Source organism: Erythrolamprus reginae, chromosome 1 (assembly GCF_031021105.1).
Source record: "Erythrolamprus reginae isolate rEryReg1 chromosome 1, rEryReg1.hap1, whole genome shotgun sequence".
Lineage (NCBI taxonomy): Eukaryota > Metazoa > Chordata > Lepidosauria > Squamata > Dipsadidae > Erythrolamprus > Erythrolamprus reginae.
In genome coordinates, this window is record NC_091950.1 from 79,183,836 (window position 1) to 79,201,685 (window position 17,850).

General features: G+C 37.4%; 1 protein-coding gene across 4 annotated transcripts in view; it reads right to left on the reverse strand.

Annotated features, from left to right (window-relative positions):
* DPH6 (diphthamine biosynthesis 6) overlaps window positions 1-9,443 on the reverse strand; it is a 277,224-nt gene extending 267,781 nt beyond the window's left edge. For 2 of the 4 annotated variants that reach the window (XM_070756244.1, XM_070756271.1), the window contains exons 1-2: window positions 9,317-9,443; window positions 3,811-3,905 (exon numbers count right to left, since the gene is read on the reverse strand). In XM_070756244.1, the coding sequence (XP_070612345.1) occupies window positions 3,811-3,905; window positions 9,317-9,339 (118 nt within the window). In that variant the 5' untranslated portion in view covers window positions 9,340-9,443. Of the gene's footprint in view, window positions 1-233; window positions 286-3,810; window positions 3,906-9,316 lie in introns of those variants that run through there. The other 2 variants (XM_070756252.1, XM_070756261.1) reach the window with 2 other exon arrangements.
* Window positions 9,444-17,850: the final 8,407 nt, after the last annotated feature.

The window sequence follows — 17,850 nt, forward strand, 5'->3', positions numbered from 1 at the left end:
TATTATTATTATTATTATTATTATTATTATTATTATTTAGATTTGTATGCCGCCCTTCTCCGAAGACTGATATGGATTGGAGTGAGTTTCCTTCACATTGCAACAAGTGCAAAAAAATTATTCAACCCACTTCAGACTTTTAGTAAGAGAATAGGAGATTGAGAAATATGATAATCAATAAATTATTCTTTTCACCAGTTGGAAAGAGTATTAGTAAAGTACCCTTGATCTACCAGTAAAATCATCACAAGTTTTCAACAGATGGAAGAATTTATTGTATTCTTCGAAAAATTACCATGGATCCAAGCCACTAAAACTATGTTCCACTTCCAGACTTGGGGCGGCTCACAACAATAACAAAAAACAATGTATCACAAATCTAATATTTAAAAAGTATCTAAAAACCCCTTATTTAAAAACAAGACACACACACAAACATACCATTCATAAATTATATAGGCCAGGGGGAAAACGTATCAGTTCCCCCCATGCCTGACAGCAGAGGTGGGTTTTAAGAAGTTTGAGAAAGGCAAGGAGGGTGGGGGCAATCCTAATCTCTGGGTGGAGTTGGTTCCAGAGGGACGGGGCTGCCACAGAGAAGGCTCTTCCCCTGGGTCCCACCAGACGACATTGTTTAGTCGACGGGACCCGGAGAAGGTCAACTCTGTGGGACCTAACTACATACACTTCATACACTTTTACAAAAGATAAACATGTTTCTCTGAGTAAACATGTATACACATAGTGTTTTGATAAAAATATTATTAGATTTATGACACATATCAAAGAGCTGACCCAAAGTAATCTAGCCAGCTTTAATGCCCAAAAGAAGATTAGAACTCAGAGTCTCCCAGTTTCTAAATCAGTAATTTAACCATTATATAAAACTGGTTCTAAATTGTTATAAATTTACTATCAATTTAGAGGGATATGTTCAAATTCTTACAAACCATACATTTGTATGAAGTGTAAACACAAAATAATTAAACATTGGCAATGTTTTATTTCAAGAGATCACAAAAAGTACCCTCTAAATGAACTCCTAATTTAATATTTATGTAATTTGCTGCAACTTCCAATGCTATAATAAATCAAAGTTTATGACATCTCATGCACAATAACCCTTAAAATAATCATGTAGCTTAAATGGCAACAGTGGTGTTTCTGGTGAAGATTAATGTTTAAAACAAATGTAACACAGAGAACTGCAGTATATTATCCCAGCTTATTGTCCCCTATAAACAATTTAGCTGGGGACACGAGTCTTACCCAGAGCAGTTCTTTCCACAAAAGCTTACCTTTTTACTTCAAAATTAGGTGTATACATACGCCCAAGCAAATATAGACTTTGCAATACTTTTAAAACTGTTTAATTTTGAATTAAACAGACAAAATCTGACAGACCCATCATTCTTAAGTATAGGTACTATGGGGGTTCCCCATTTTGTGTGATCGACTTGTTCTAAGATTCCTTGCTATATTAGCCTATCTAATTCCTTGTTGATCAGTGGCTTTGATGCAAAGGGAACCCTGCAGGGGCTTAACCTTATCAGCTGAACCTGGGGGTCCAAACTAAAAGAAATAGGGGTGCCCACATACTTGCCCAGCAATAGATCGAATCCATTCTGAAATTCCCGCAGCAGGTCCTCGCAGCCCTCCACAATCACCACATTTATTGTCTTCTCGTCTCTGGTCACTTTCATGCGTAGAGTCCTGAACCAGTCTCAGCCCAGCAGACTACGGATGGTCAATTGGAGACTAGCTTCTTGGTCATCATATTGCACGAGAACCCTTTAGGTTCCCAAAACCGGAATTCGGTTGCCTTGGCAATCTGCGATTCTCACCAGCTGCATCCTTAGTTGACTCGGAATGAGTTTAGGCATGGCTTTCTTGGCAGTTTCCCAGGAGACGATTGTGATTGACAACTTGGTATCTATTTGCCTCTCACAGGGAAAGCCCTCCACAACTACAGTAATGCAGATTGGTGGACTATTCTCATTTCTCACCTGGTTTACTATTACATAATTCACTGGCCCACCGATACTAGCCTCTGTCATCACACCGTAGTTCACCGTGGGAGAAGTTGTCTCACTGTGGAGTAATAATTTCAGCCAGTGCCTCTTTGGGGAAAACAGGGCGCCTTGCAGACTCCCACCAGATGACCGAGTTTTTCACACCTTTGGCAAATTATATCACAGAATGAGCCTGTTGCTCAGGAATGCTCCTTTCCCCACATCTTTAACACTCAGTGCCATCGGGTCTTCTTAAGTCACCTCTGCGCTCCATTCTGAAAACTTCTTCTTCTGGTTGTGTTCTGAGGGCTGAATACTTGTTTCCCTAATAATTTTGTGTACTTCAGCACTCATATTGGAGGGCTTCAGCAGCCTGGTTTGAAGTTTCAGATGCCCTGGTCTCATATACAGTGTTCCCTCGATTTTCACGGGTTCGAACTTCGCAAATAGCCTATACCACAGTTTTTCAAAAAATATTAATTAAAAAATACTTCGCGGTTTTTTTCCTATACCACGGTTTTCCCCACCCAATGACATCATATGTCATCACAAAACTAATAATTTTTGCAAATAAATAACAACAAAAATAATTATTGTTAATAAATAATTATGTTTATAAATATCAGGATCACTAAGTGTCTTATTCAATGGTGAGTACCAGTAATAATGGTGAGTAAATGGTTGTTAAGAGAATGGGAAATGGTAATTTAAGGGTTTAAAGTGTTAAGAGATGGCTTGTGATACTGTCCATAGCCAAAAATGGCGTATTTACTTCCGCATCTCTACTTCATGGAAATTCGACTTTCGCGGGCGGTCTCAGAACGCATCCCCCGCGAAAATCGAGGGAACACTGTAATGCGATTTTCAGAGTCAAGTCAGCCCTGGATACCAACTTTTTTTGTAAGCATATGTCTCAAATGCCTCGAACAAATTGATCCAGTAATGCATTTTCCAGGAAAGCATTAAATTGGCAGTGGGTCGCTTCTCGCCTTAAGGCTATCTCAAAATCATATATGCTTTCTGTTTCCTACTGCACTTTCTCACTGAATTTGTAGCGGCTGACCACTTTAGAAGGAGCCGGGTCGAAATGCTTTTTCAGGTGCTCCTTTAGAACCACCCAGGCAACCATGTTAGTGGTCTCCCTTTTACATAGGACTACCGCAACCTTGAAAACCTTCAGACTGCAATGACTTAAGAACATCGCTCTTTTTCGATTGTCTGGGAAGTCCTGGAAGTTATTGGCTTCCAGGAAACAGTCAAATTTGGTCATATAATTTTCCCAGGTTTCTCCAGCTTGATTGAAAGGCGTCAGGGGATGTATGAATGAAGACATTTTAGCTTCTGTCGCAGTCTTTTCCTTTGTTCCACTTTTGAATCTTGCATCTTGTGTTCCCTACTTTCTTCCGGCCAGGCTGGATTCCTTTGTCTTGGTTTTGTAAAACTATTCAGCATCCAATCCTCGCCACCAATGTTGAGTTCCGATACTGAAGAGACAGGAGAGTGGTGAAGTGACTTCAGCTCTTTATTAGGTTACAGGGAGTGACTTCTAGCAGCATTATACACAAGACAGGGAATTTAAATAGAGAGCCAATCCGGAAGAGAACCAATCAGAATTTTCCTACTTTACTTCCCTGCCAGACTGGAGTGAAAACTTCCCAACTTCTTCAGGACATAAGACCTATAAAGCACTGTTAACAATTTCATACATTTTCCACTTTTGTTTGACAAATAAAATGATAAAATTTTGGCTCTAGGTGACGAGTTCAAAGGTTCTTAAGAAGAAATATGGAATCCTTACCTTTGTCTTCAGTAGGCCTTAAATTGGCTAAGGCAACAATCTGATGACCAGCAGCAACACAATGCATTATATTGTAAGAGCTGTCTTTTCCACCACTAGAAGAAAAAACAACCTTTTCAATAAGAACTCTCTTAATGTTTATATTTACCTAAAAATGGCAGTGAAATTCTTTACACTTATCACTGCTTTTCAAATTAAATCATCAGTATGTTTTTAGGGTTTTTTTTCAGGTGAGTCACTATCCATGTTTATGTATATTTTTTAGCTGGATCACCTACACCAGAAGTACCAAAAGAGCATGGGTGCATACTATTGCACATTCACAAGTGCCCATATCCATAATTGAATGCCTAGGGAGGGCAAAAAATGTTTTCTCCATCCCCCAGAGGCCCTCTGGAGATCAGAAATGGCCTGTTTTCCAACTTCTGCTGGGTCCAGTAGGCTGGTGTTTTGGCTTCCCCAGGCCCCAAAGGCTTCCCTGGAGCCGGGGAATGGCAAAAATGCCTTCTCTCATCCCCCAGAGGCTCTCTGGAAATCAAAAATTCCCTCCCAGAGCCTCTGCACAAGCCAAAAATAAGCTGGCCGGTACACACATGCACATTGGAAATGAGCTAGGGCAATGGCTCGCGTGCCAGCAGATATGGCTCTGCGTGCCAGCTGTGGCACCCGTGCCATAGGTTCACCATCACTAACCTATACCTTAAATTTAAATCAGTTAAGTAAGCAATATTTGAAGCAATAATTTCATTCTCTTTAATGTCACTAAAGTTTTCTTCTCTGTGTTATTATTTTTCAGGTGAGAAATGAAAGTACTATTTGCACAAGATGATATAGGAAAACAACTTCGGATTTTCTAATACCCTTATTTAGGCCAAATCACGATGCTTTCATAACTATCTCAGTCTGCAAAACAGATTTTATATCTATATAGCACAGTATATGATAGCAGGTTGGCAATTTAGGAAAACAAATAATTTATCAGAGCAAGTAAAGGTATGGTAAGTACTGAAATTCTTTTCATCGTCTTGACTGTATTAAAAATGCAGCAGCATTCCACTTGAATGCAAATATTAAAAACAAATGCACAGCCAGAAAAATTTCCACAACTAAAACATCAAGCTTTAAAAGAGTTATTGTTAAACCTTCAATGTCAGTGACTTTTCACAGGCTGAAACTAGAATGCAAATTAATGTTGTGTGGGTGCAAGACATCCATCAGAAACAATTTAGTTACCAAGGATATCAGACAGAATGAAAGGCACTATATTCCACAGCATTTGTGAGCCACAAATGTTTGATTCTTCATAATTGCCCCATTTTGAAAAACACTCAGTACTTCTCAGAGAATAGACACCCTTTTAAAAAAGTAAGCATACTTGAATTTGAAAAGTAAAATTAGAAGACTATACAATTATAACTTATAAACTATTTTTGTCCCAATTTATAGAATACCCTAAATATGCATTGATTCCGGGAGTTTGGAACAGAACACTGAATTAATCCAAATAAACATTAAACAGACAATTTGTTATATTTTAGGTAGTACCTGCAGGCTTTAATAATGAGATATTCCATTTTATTGTATAATTTTCACCTATTAAACATATTCAAAAAGTCCCCAAACCAAAAAACATATTTGTGGAGGAGGATGCAAAGAATATGATGGCATTTGTGTAGTGGGTGGATACCATAACATCAATGGGCAGATGCTGTCCTTGAACAACAGTGAGCGCATCTATGAAAGAGGCCATAGACTGGACTTCTCCTACCCATATTTTCAAGGAAAGCATCTTCAGCTCTCAGATTAGCTCTCATTTTCAGATTAGAAACAGAAACAAACTGGTATCTACTTACCACCATCAGTCTCAGAGAAAATCTAGGCAATAAAAAAGGAGATTTAGCACCCCATTCCACAAGGGTACTTTATTACCAAAAGGATTGTGCTGACGCTCTAAAACAGTGATGGCGAACCTTTTTTTCCTCAAGTGCCGAAAAGGCGTGGGCATGCACTATCATGTATGCGCTAGTGCCCATATCCATAGTTCAATGTCTGGGGAGAGCGAAAACAGCTTCCCCTGCTTCCTGGAGGCCCTCTGGAGGCTGGAAATGGCCTGTTTCCCAACTTCTGGCGGACCCAGTAGGTTCGTGTTTCACCCTCCCCAGGTTCCAAAGGCTTCCCTGGAGCTGGGGGAGGATAAAAACGCCCTCACTCATCACCCCAGAAGCTCTCTGTGCGAGCCAAAAATCAGCTGGCCCACAAACATATGCATATTGGAGCTGAGCTAGGGCAACAGCTTGTGTGCCAGTAAATATGGCTCAGTGCCATAGGTTCGCCATCACTGCTCCAAAACCTTCTTGGAAAGAGTCTGTTTGGTCTATCTACACACTGAAACCCATTTACGCAATAAACACATAGTATTTTTAAAAAGTGAATGCATGGGCCAGGGGAAGGGAATGACTTTATCACGACAGGAATACAATCCAATTTTTGCTCAGTCCAAAAACCCTAATTATAATAAGTTTCACTTGGTCATAATTTTGTTTAACATAATTCAAAACATAACTGGATTATTAAACATTACTTTCTAAAGAGAAGACCGATTTCAAGAATTTATATTCTTTGCATCTTGAAAATAACCTACAGTTCTTCCAAAGACTTCACAAGAAGTGCACGGTCTTTAGAAAATTTCTAGTTCAACCATTTAGTAATTGGCCATGAGCTTGATATCTTTTATTGTGAATGATTTGTTGTTTGCATGTAATTACTCATGACTTAGAACATGGGTGCCCACCCTGGCTCCACATGACACTGTCCAGTTTGACACTCATGACTTAGAAATACTGTCCTTTAGATTACAGCTTTGAGCTTGACACCAGACACTGATATACCCATGGAAAAATGGCAAATGTAAAATTATCATCTTCTTCTTTCTTTTCTCTAGCACTCCTACATGGCCTTTTGGAACAATGGTTGTGTTCTCTACACTGAGCCTAACTCAGCAGTCATGTTTTGTACACTGAGCCTAGCTCTGAAGAGACCTAGGCCTCCCTTACACAGTATGCCTATGAAGGGAGCCTCATTAAGCCAATACTGAGGGCTTTGAGTAAGCGCACCACAGTCCAAGTGGATCACCCACCCCCATCTCACCACGGTGGCCCAATCTCACAGGGAACGGCTTCGGCCTGTGTATTCTTGGGATTGTCCTTCACCTAAACTCAGGCTTAGACCTCCCACATAGTAGACCAACGAAGTGAAGGAAGGCTAATTAGAAAGTACAGAGGCCTTTGATTGAGTGTGACAGGGCCTAAGCTGATCATTCACCCCAACCTCACCACTATGGCCCATGTTCCCAGGATCGTCCTTCGCCCCAATCACATGAAAGACAGGACCAACCAAGGCAAAATACGTATGGAGGCCAGAGAGGAGACTCAGCCTATTTCAGCAGGGGTAAAAGAAGCACAGCATGGGTCACTTCAGGGATTTATGTCCCAGTCCCAGTTTGAGGAAATGGTAAAAGAGGTGATGACAGAGGCAGGGTGGTGGCACTTCTAAATCCTTCAGCTGTCCACAGCTTCGGTAGCTGGGATTGGAACAAGGTCCTTATAATTTTAAAACCCTGTAAATAAAATTGCTTTGATTTGACACTATATAATTAATTTTACTTTTACTGTCTAACACAAGATTGGGATAAACAAAACCATGGACAATGTTGGCTAATCAAATAGTATGAAATAAAATTGCTAGTAAAAATCTTAATAGTAATAAGGTGATTGGTATACTAATCATCTTTTAGCAAACCTGAAACTAGTCTTTATAATAGAATATGCCCAGTAACACACACACAATATGAATATTATAATTTGAGAAGAAAGTCAAAATTACTTGAGAAGTAAGACATAATCATATATACAAGTAGCTATTTCATTCAGGTCATAAATCTATGTAAGCCACAAACTATTCACATAGTGAACCGGTGGAGCCAAGGGTCCAGTTCAGTATCAAAACTGAAGCAAGGGGAGATGGGAAATGCCAAAAAAAAATTAATTAGCAAGCTCTCCTCCCATAACCTTACTCATTTCAGCAGGCTGTTACACTTATTTAATTTCAAGAATAGTTGCTGATTTTTCCCTGTTTCTTTTTATATACAGTACAGTAATTCCATCATTAAGCTTTGCCTTTGGTTTGCTACAGTTTGAAGAGAATAAACTTCCAAATGATTTGGAGCAATTCAAAACATTTTCAAACTGTGTGTTTAACTACAGCAAATCTAATCTAATTATGTTTCCAGGGTGGAAAAAAGTTTAAAGTAAATTTAAGAGTATTCCTATCACCAAAATAATTTAATATGTGGATTACTAGGCCAAGCACTGAACCACAAAATAATCAGCCATGTTTTAGCCTGCAATGTAGCACCAACTCATCCCATTCAGTTAATTTATAGTTGAATATGACATGCTATATATATTTAATTCAATGTACTATGTTTTAATTCACCAATGAATGCACTATGTGACTATACTCCAAATACTGTATAACTCTTAAGTTTCATCCCAGATAACATTATGAAAACTTTACAGGTAGCTCTCAACGTATGGCCACAATTGAACCCAAAATTTATGAGCAACTGGTAACGTGACTTTTACCCATTTTTACAACCTTTCTTGCCACGGTTGTTAAGTGAATCACTGCAGTTGTTAAATTGATAACATGTTTGTTACAGTAAGTGAAACTGGTTTCTCCATGGACTTTACTTGTCAGGAGGTCGCAAAAGGGGATTACATGACTCCTGAATCCTGCAACTGTCAAGTATCCGAATGTAAATCATGTGACCATAGAGATGCTGCAACGGTCATAAGTGTGAAAAATGGTCATTAATCATTCTTTTCAGTACCACTGTAACTTTGAACAGTCACTAAAAGTCGAGGACTAATTGTATATCAGTTTGGATTTAATAGTTCTATAGCAGTATACCAGACAGCTGTCAATATTGAATTGCTATGAATAGATATCCCTAAAAAGAAAAATCTTAAAAGACTTCCAAAACTCCAGAATACACTCTGAAGTCCTAGTTCTGCAACAGGAAGTGTCCTTTAAATGTTTAGTTGTAATACAACTCCTACTTTACTATGCTTCCTGAGTTTGATGACTATCTGTAACTTCTGAAGTGTACCTGATCTTGCAATTAAAAGGGAAGCAAAACCAAATCTGTATTTCATAAAAAAATCTATCACATTGCTTGGGTATGAATGTTGACTGGTGGCGGGCACTTTGAACACTGAGCACTTTGTTATATGTTGTGTGCATGTTTCATTGTTATAAAAATCAATAAACAAAAAAAAATCTATCACATTGCAGATTGCAGGCGGAGAAAGAAAGAAAAAAAGACCAATCTTTTGTCACTTGCATCATTTTGCTCATATAGTAGAGTCCAGCATTTCCTAGAAATCGGGAAGTGCAAATATTATTCTGCTCCCGACAGCTTCCCAGAGCTAAACAATTATTTTACCTGATTAAAGCCACCACTTTCATCCTAAGACAGGTGAGGGGGAAACAGCCAGGAAAAGATTACAGACAAAACCAGGAGCTCCAGCCACGCACACCTCTTCAACCCACGTGCCACCCCGGCTGATACTGTCTGAGGTTCCTTCCTTTCCCAGAAAGCCCCACAGCCTGGAGTCTGTCTCCGAAAGTGCCTGAAGAACAAACGACTGCCTGACTGGAAGGGCGCGGGGGAACCTAGCGCGGCACAAGCCGCCTGATTTCCACCGAAGGCTTTTTATTCAATATCTTTGGTTCACGAAGGCGGGTGAGTTTAACAGCGGATTTGGTGAGGGGGAAAAAAAAGCTAAAATACAGGCAATATGTTTGATAACTAAGAAATGGCAATACTGGGGCTTTGCAACTAAGGGCAAAACTTAACGTTAGCGAATGCGTTTGTTGTTTCTTACTTCCTGAATTTTAATAGGTTTCCGTGCGGTTAAAATTTAAGAAGCGTGTTTACTTTTCCCCTCCGTCGTCTGAATATATGTTCTGTAAACTTGCTTTTCAAGCTAAGCAGAACCCGGACTCAGATAAGAACTAAGATAGGTTTTTGTTTTCTCTGTTGTGATTGAATGGCTAGTTTTCGGGTGGGAATCGAAGAACCTTAAAACCGGAGTTGAATTGGAATATCAGTACTGTATTTTTCCACCTTTTAAATATTAGTTCCAAACCATTGGAAAGTTGGGTTGGAATTGCGTCAAAGGACTTGAAACTCTATATTCCAATTCTATATTTCAGAGCAGGGTAATTCTCTGAAAACAGAGCAGCAGTTCAAATGGGTATGAAAGAAAATCCAGCAAAAGAAGAATAGAAAATAGCCTGGAGACGATTCAGAACTACAGAGGTATCCAACTCAGAATATGGTCCTCCAATCCAATGCATTTCTATTCGAGAAGCAGCTGGATCTGGATCGCTCCATGGGCACCTGACTGGTCTATTATTCCCCTTTTCCTTTAACTAAGACAGTGTTTCCCAGCCTTGGCAACTTGAAGATATCTGGACTTCAACTCCCAGAACCCCCAGCCAGCATTTGCTGGCTGGGGAATTCTGGGAGTTGAAGTCCAGATAACTTCAAGTAACCAAGGTTGGGAAACACTGAACTAAGAGACCCAAAATGGAGGGTGTGCAGTCTGTCCTATTCAAGCTCGCATTCTCCCTCCAGACACAAATGACCAGCCTTAAATTATCCTACTTCAGATTCATTATGCAAAGACCCAGATTATTTGGAGAAGGATGGAAAGGTGGAAGGAAAAGGAAGAGACCAGCAGCACGATGGATAGACTCTGTTATGGTGAGATGAGAGCACTGTTGGAAGGCCTGAAAAGCCACCCTTCAGGATTGGGCGGCATATAAATCAAATATTAAATTAAATTAATTAAATACCATTTAGGGACAGATCATGCAGACAATCTTTCTATAGGGTTGTGCAGAATCAAACACAACTTGATGCCTTGTAATCAATATGTTTATCCTGTATTTTTATGGTATACCCCCCCACACATATATAACTAGGGGAGATCATCATTATACTTAAGTGATTAATAGAGGGTGTGTGCATAAGTGCACTAACGTGCCCATCATCCCTGTCACTATTTTTATTCTTCTATTCTTCTTCTAGTTTTTGTTTGACAAATTCTAATAAATAAATAAATCATCTATGTGCCTGTACATACTTTTTCTCTTCATACACACAAGGTATTTTTGCCCCACTGCGTAGACTAGAAAATCCACAGAAAGATTAGGAGTATATTTTGGGGAAATAGCTATAATATTAGAATCTTACAAGGCTGGATCTTACAACCCTTACAAACATCCTTACAATTCAGGAAGGCACCTGCCTAAATTGTATGTCAATTTTCTGGAACTTAGCCCATTTTGTTTAGATAATGATTTCTGCATACTTGCCCCAAGGTCATCTTCCTTACTCTCTACAAGAGAACACATACAGTCTAAATGGACATATGCACACAGAAAAAGAATACACATGCACATATACAGCAACCAAACATGACAGGTATAGACGGTAGTGGATAGTTCAGACTCCAAAATAGAATAACTGCAATCAGCCTGGCTTTCATGAAATACCTATACTGTATGTTGTGCAGGTCAGAAGAAGAGCTGAGAAAATATCTAGTGACAGCTCACATTGTGGACATAAACTATTTCAACTCCTCCCTTCAGGAAGCTACTATAGCGCAATTCATGCCAAAACAACTAGACACAAGGACAACTAGATATGTGACATCATTCTACTTAAAGATCACGGAAATTAGTAGCAACAATGAGGCGGTGGGAAAAGGTTAAAAATCATATATTAATATTAGTAAGCGATGCAAATGTAAAACATAAAATTCAATCACTCTATAAAGAATGAGCAATGTAACCCGGAGCTGAGGTAAATGAAAGATATAGAATTGAATCTTCCCTGGTGGAGGGATATATGATTTTGTTTGGTGATGGTACACACATTTATGTTTTGAATTTATGTTTATCTTTTTGTTAAAATTTAAAAAAATCAATAAAATTTATTCAAAAAAATATCTAATATCTATATGCATTTATTTATTTATTTATTAAACGTGTATGCTATGTCTATGTGCATTCATGTCATATGGATGTAACATTATTTTCCTTATCTTCTTTACTACTCTTATTGGTATTATTGGTACACCAAGAATTACTGTGCCAGAGACAAATTCCTTGTGGGTGTAATCACACTTGGCCAAATAAAGTATTCTATTCTGTTCTATTACTTTGAACAGATAAATGCAAGAAATGTGCATAACACATTTAGTTTCTGGGGAGAAAATAGATATATATGCACACCATGGCATGTTATTTGGTTACACGAAATAAAATTCAGTGGCTTCTTCTGATAAAAAATTCCAGGACTCCTACCCTCTATGCTTTCCTTACCATAATCCTATGTAAAAGCACTGAAATTTAAAAGAATAAGTGGATAAAATCTCACTGGTTTCAATTAATTGCTTTTGTTATTGATGTTATTCTGGGAAAAATTCCCATTTATCAGTTACCTTCAATTTGTTCAATGTTTTCTATGTTCAAGTATATCTCTGCTCGTTTGTAATGCAAGTGGCAGAGATTAAGGTGGAGAAGAACACCATATCAATCTACACAAACGTTTTCTGGTGGTATATGGATAAAAGCTTTACTTTCTAATTAGCATTGCAGAATTAAAAAAGTTATATAGTATTAGAGATGTCTCCATGACGAGTCAAAAACATGAAATGACAGCTACACAATTGAACATTCTGCTAATTTTTTTATTATCCCCCAAGCATAAAAAAGAAATCTCCGATGTTAGCATTGTAAACAGTAGTAGGAAAAATCATATCAGAAATCTGATCCTCAGCGATGTGCGACATACAAATACAAACAAACAATAAATAAATAAATAAATAATTTTTAGTCTTTTCCTCCTTTTATCTCTTTTCTTTCCCGATTTTTTCCCTCTATTCTTCTCCTTCCATTGCAAGAATCAAAGATGTGGTCTTTTCTCACCTTATACATTTTTAGTGTACATACATTTCCAGTATTAATATAAGTATTTTACTAGTAATCAAAAATACTTTTCCTTTTTTCCATATCATTCTTATTCCTCAAAACAAGCTAATTGATTATATCACTTTATCATATTTCTAGCATTCAAAACTAATTTTTATCTCTTATCCCATACAAAACCTGTTTCAAAGTTTTCAATTTTCAATTTTCATATTTTCTTACGTTATTTTAAGTTATTATTTTTATTTATCACCACAATAAGCAAACTTTATTCAGGATTATTTTGTTTTAGTATATTAATTTAGCATGCACATTCTTATTCTTTTTTATCCCTTATCTTTTACCCTATTTCATATTTTTAATCCTCTTTTCTTTTTCTTTTTTGGTTGCCTCTTCCGTATTTCTTTCAGCTCTCTCATTTCTATTCTTAAATCCATTATTCTGCTATACTCTTTCCCTTTTTCTCTTCTCTTTTTCCACCTTTGTTGCTTTATTTTTCTTTCATCTTTTCTACCTTTATCTTCTTTTCCATTTCTGGCTTTTTCTCCCATATCTTTTCCATACCATCTGAATTTTTCCCTTTCTGTTCTAATCCCTTTTTCACCCTCTGTGTTTCCTTATCCCTATGTTATATTTTCTTTCATGTTATTTTTTTTCCTGGTTCCTCTGCTTCTTCCGCTATCATCAACCATTTCTGAGAGTAGAAATCCATGTGTCTGGAGGCTGCCAAGTTTGCCTCAAGCCATTTTGAGCTGTAATTTTACTACTGGAATATGCAACACGATTATCTTTTACCAGATATTATTACAGTGAGGCCTAAGTGCAATAAACTGATATTCATATCATAGTAGAAGAATAGAAAATTATCTTTTAGTTTCCATCTTTCGCTCCCTATGTATGTATTTGTAATTTTTAAAAAAACCAAATATTCAAGATTCTTTCCATAATTCTTAGGATTCTTGCAGATAAAGTAAATGATCCAAACTGAATTACCTATGCTTTTGTTGTTATGAAAAGTGGTACTATAGAACAGTTTTTAATTAAAGTACTTTGTCCACTGGACATATAGTATTCAGATATAAAATGCTTAGTGAAGTCTACTGGTCTGGGAATAATCACCCAATCAGGAACACCATAAAATAGTAATACTCATTTTTAAAGCACTTAAATGCAAATAGAATAATTATTCAAGTGAAGTCATTCAATTATTTAGAACATGCATGGATGGTTCATATTTGACGTAGTAGAGATGTAACAACACAGGTGTAGTTCTTTTCATAATTGTCTATGTCCATAGACTAATATTTAACATAGTTATAATAGCATGGGAAGATTATGAGGAAAAGTGTGTAAATAAAATTGGCCCACTTTTTGATTATTCTAAAAAATGGATTTAAGATACAGGTTAGCACAGATGTGTTACATTTGTAATGTAATCTTCATCGACATTTCAATAAACTGAGTGCAAGTTCCTTAGAAGTTGTGCTATTAATATTAATACTCAAAACAGTACTTCATTTAGTCAGCTATTCTCTCTCTTTTTTAGTTTGGTTACATTCTAATATGCATCTTTTTTCAGATTTGTTTTAAGCTATTAATGCACTTACCATTTTCAGCCTTTTAATAGCACAGTAGAAACTTAAGACTTGAAACTTAGGCTTGATTTACCATTTATTCTTATAAATAGATGGCAAAAATGTGGCAGCAATAAAATAAATGGAAAGAATAGCAGAAATAATGGGCCAATTCCCCTTAAACAAAGGGCTACATCAGCCCTTTTTGTACCTCAGAGTACCCTAAGATAAAGCTGAAATTCAGCACTAAACTTTAAATTACAGTGAACAGTTAACATATAAAATTTCCTATTGATTTTCTGTGGAATGAAAAGAAATATATGCAACAAGCTAGATCTAATGGTGTTAAAAATAATTCCTGAAATCCCATTAATAAATGTTATCTCCCATTCCAGAAATATTGTTATATTATTTCCACTTCTATCTGTGGCCCTTATTAAAATGTTCTTCAAGTCATCAAATCAAATTCAAATTTAAATCTTTATTGTCAGAGTACTGTGAGATTGGCTGAGCTTTCCTTTGTGCGCACACACACACCAACACAACACAATGCAACTCTCAATGAAAGACAGAAAATCCCTATCCCAGGAAATCATGCTAACAAACACCCAATCCTATTGCACCATGTGAACTTATTATTGCGCGTCGTGCCCGCCACGCAAGTCATCATATTATGTTGTTGCAGTTATTTTTCATTCAGGAGTATGACAGCCCACCGATAAAGACAGTTCTTCAGTCTGTTTGTGCAACTGCTTATGCTTCTATATCTCCCTATGATAGGAGAATGAAGAAGTGCTGACCCGGGTATGATTCGTAACAATTTTACTCATCCTTATCCTAAACCAGAAGTGAAATGCTACCAGTTTGGACCAGTTCACCTGAACCGGTAGTAAAAAATGCTACCAATTCGGGCAATCTGGTATATCCAATGATCAGCTGTGCGATGATCAGCTATGCCGCGTGATCTAGATTACCGGTAACTAGAAAACAGGATTTCTTGCTTTCTAGCTAATCTAAATTATGTGGTGCAGCTGATCCCCCCTCACTGTTCTACTTATCTTTGTAGACTCTGATGGCTTCAAAATGCTCCTTTTCAGAGCTGCACAGTAGCTTGTGGTGCGCATGTGTGAAGAATGTACCAGTAGCATATTTCAGAGGATTTCACCCCTGCCCTAAACCCTAGGTCTGGCATAGCAGAGACATACATGAGCAAGGGACAGGTAATCCTTGATCTGCTGTTACCATGGTATACTGAAAAATGTTACTTACAACCAGTCCTCACCTTTATGACCATTGCAGCATCCATCCAATCACCTCATGAAACTTCATGCCCCCAGCAACTTGCATCTATTTACAATGGATGAACCATTCTGAGGTCATGTCATCACCATTTGCAACGTTCTGGCTAGGTTCCAACAAGGAAAGTCAATTGGAGACGACAAAATCACTTAATGACCATGTGATTCACTTAAAAACTGCAGTGATTTGCATTATTATGGCAAGAAAGGGCATAAACCCTGACATGACTTACCTAACAACCACCTTGCTTAGCTGATCCCCATTGTGGTTATAAGTCACTGACTACCTGTACCTGTATGAATTAACTAACTTGGATGCAGTTAAGTTTATTAAACATTCTTTGACTAGAAGAAACTATAATTCCATCTTGTACTTTCTTATGAGCAAGCATTTCGATTCTTGATTTGTTAGTTTCATCTACTTCAAAATAGTTGCAACAGGTATGGCAGGCAAGCTCATTACTACGTTTCTGCCCTCCCAATAATAATTGAATGTGATAAAGAAGGAGTTCATTTTTGCAAGTGCCAGAATGAAACCTCTGTTCATAAAATTATATTGTCAAAAGTCCATTATTGTTTAGATTTCAGTGCTTAGGGTGTACTGAAGGGATAATTAGTTTCTGTTGAACCAGTTTAGGATTCTGTTTCTAACCTCTGTCCCCAGATGTTTGGGGTGAATTCTATTCTACAGTATTTATGAAAGAGTACAAATCTTCAACTACAGCAAGAATATTGCAGCAAAATAATACAGAAAAATATTGTGTACAAAAACTGTATAGTAAACCTAAAGGCAAATAAAAATATTCAGATACTGAAGAGCAAAATTGTTAGAACAGCTGTCACAAGCATCTGTCACACAGGAGCTACAATGATGTTATACACAATTGCATAATTTGCATAATTTGTTGATGTCATGTGATGTCACTAACCTCCTGTGTATGCCTATCGTCATATATCCTGTGTATTGTTTTCTGCCATGAAGTTCTGGGTTCTCAGGAAGTGATTTACTCTGTGCGAAATCGGAGAGTGTACATCACAAGGAGATGGCTTTGCTTGTTCCCCTCTTCCCATTGCAGGTTGCCTTCAAATCTGTCTTTAAAAATAGAATAATTATTTTGAGTGAACTTCTATATGCAAACGGTAACATAAGTAGAATGAGAAGGCTTTAATTTCTATAGAGTACAGGAGAGGTATCATTTAAGGACTGATGGAACAAATGGTTTACCTGATGTATTGAGGGTTTTTAATGTCTATAGTTTTACTTGCTTAGAATACTTGTATGAGAAGCAGTATATCAAATATTAAATGTTGTAACTATCTTTTAAACCAGAGGTCTTTCAAACTTGGCAACTTTAAGACTTGTGGACTACAACTCCCAGAATTCTCCAGCCAACTTTCTGCATGTGCGGAAGCAAAAATTTGCAGAAATCACAGGCAAGCGACCTCTCGTGAGATTTCATTCTGTACTGTAGCCGCTCCGAGTACACGGAGAGGGGCGGCATACAAATCTAATAAATTATTATTATTATAATTATTATTATCGACACCTTTCCTAAGACAATTTGTAAATAAGCCTGAATAAATGAATACCCTGCACTGGAAACTCCAATGTTGTAGACATTCGATTCAAAATAGATTTTGATAACTAAATACTGTATTCAGTACTAAGTACATGCTAATTTATATTTTACTTAGGTGTCAATTGTCTGCTTTTCTAAACCATCATAGTCATTGCACAAAGTTAACATTCCAATAATACACATGTACTTCCGACCATAGCTGAAGGGGAAATAAATCAGCTGGCAGTTAAAGCCTCACCATATGTAGGAGCAGGCTTTGGGTTCAGTGGATTTAATGGTGAATAAATATTTAATTCTCTGTGTAAAAACATATTTCTTTGGGTCAACAACATGATTAGATGGCTTAAAGCAATGTTTCTCAAATAATGGGGGAGCCCCCCTCTGTGGGGGCCCGCGGAGCAATGCCAGGGGGAAGGGAACATGCGTTTTTTGCCTGGAGTAGGGTCTTTTTGCACTGAACAATAGAACACAGAACAGAGTGGGAGATATGAAGTGCATACAACAAACTCATAAGAGATGACATAG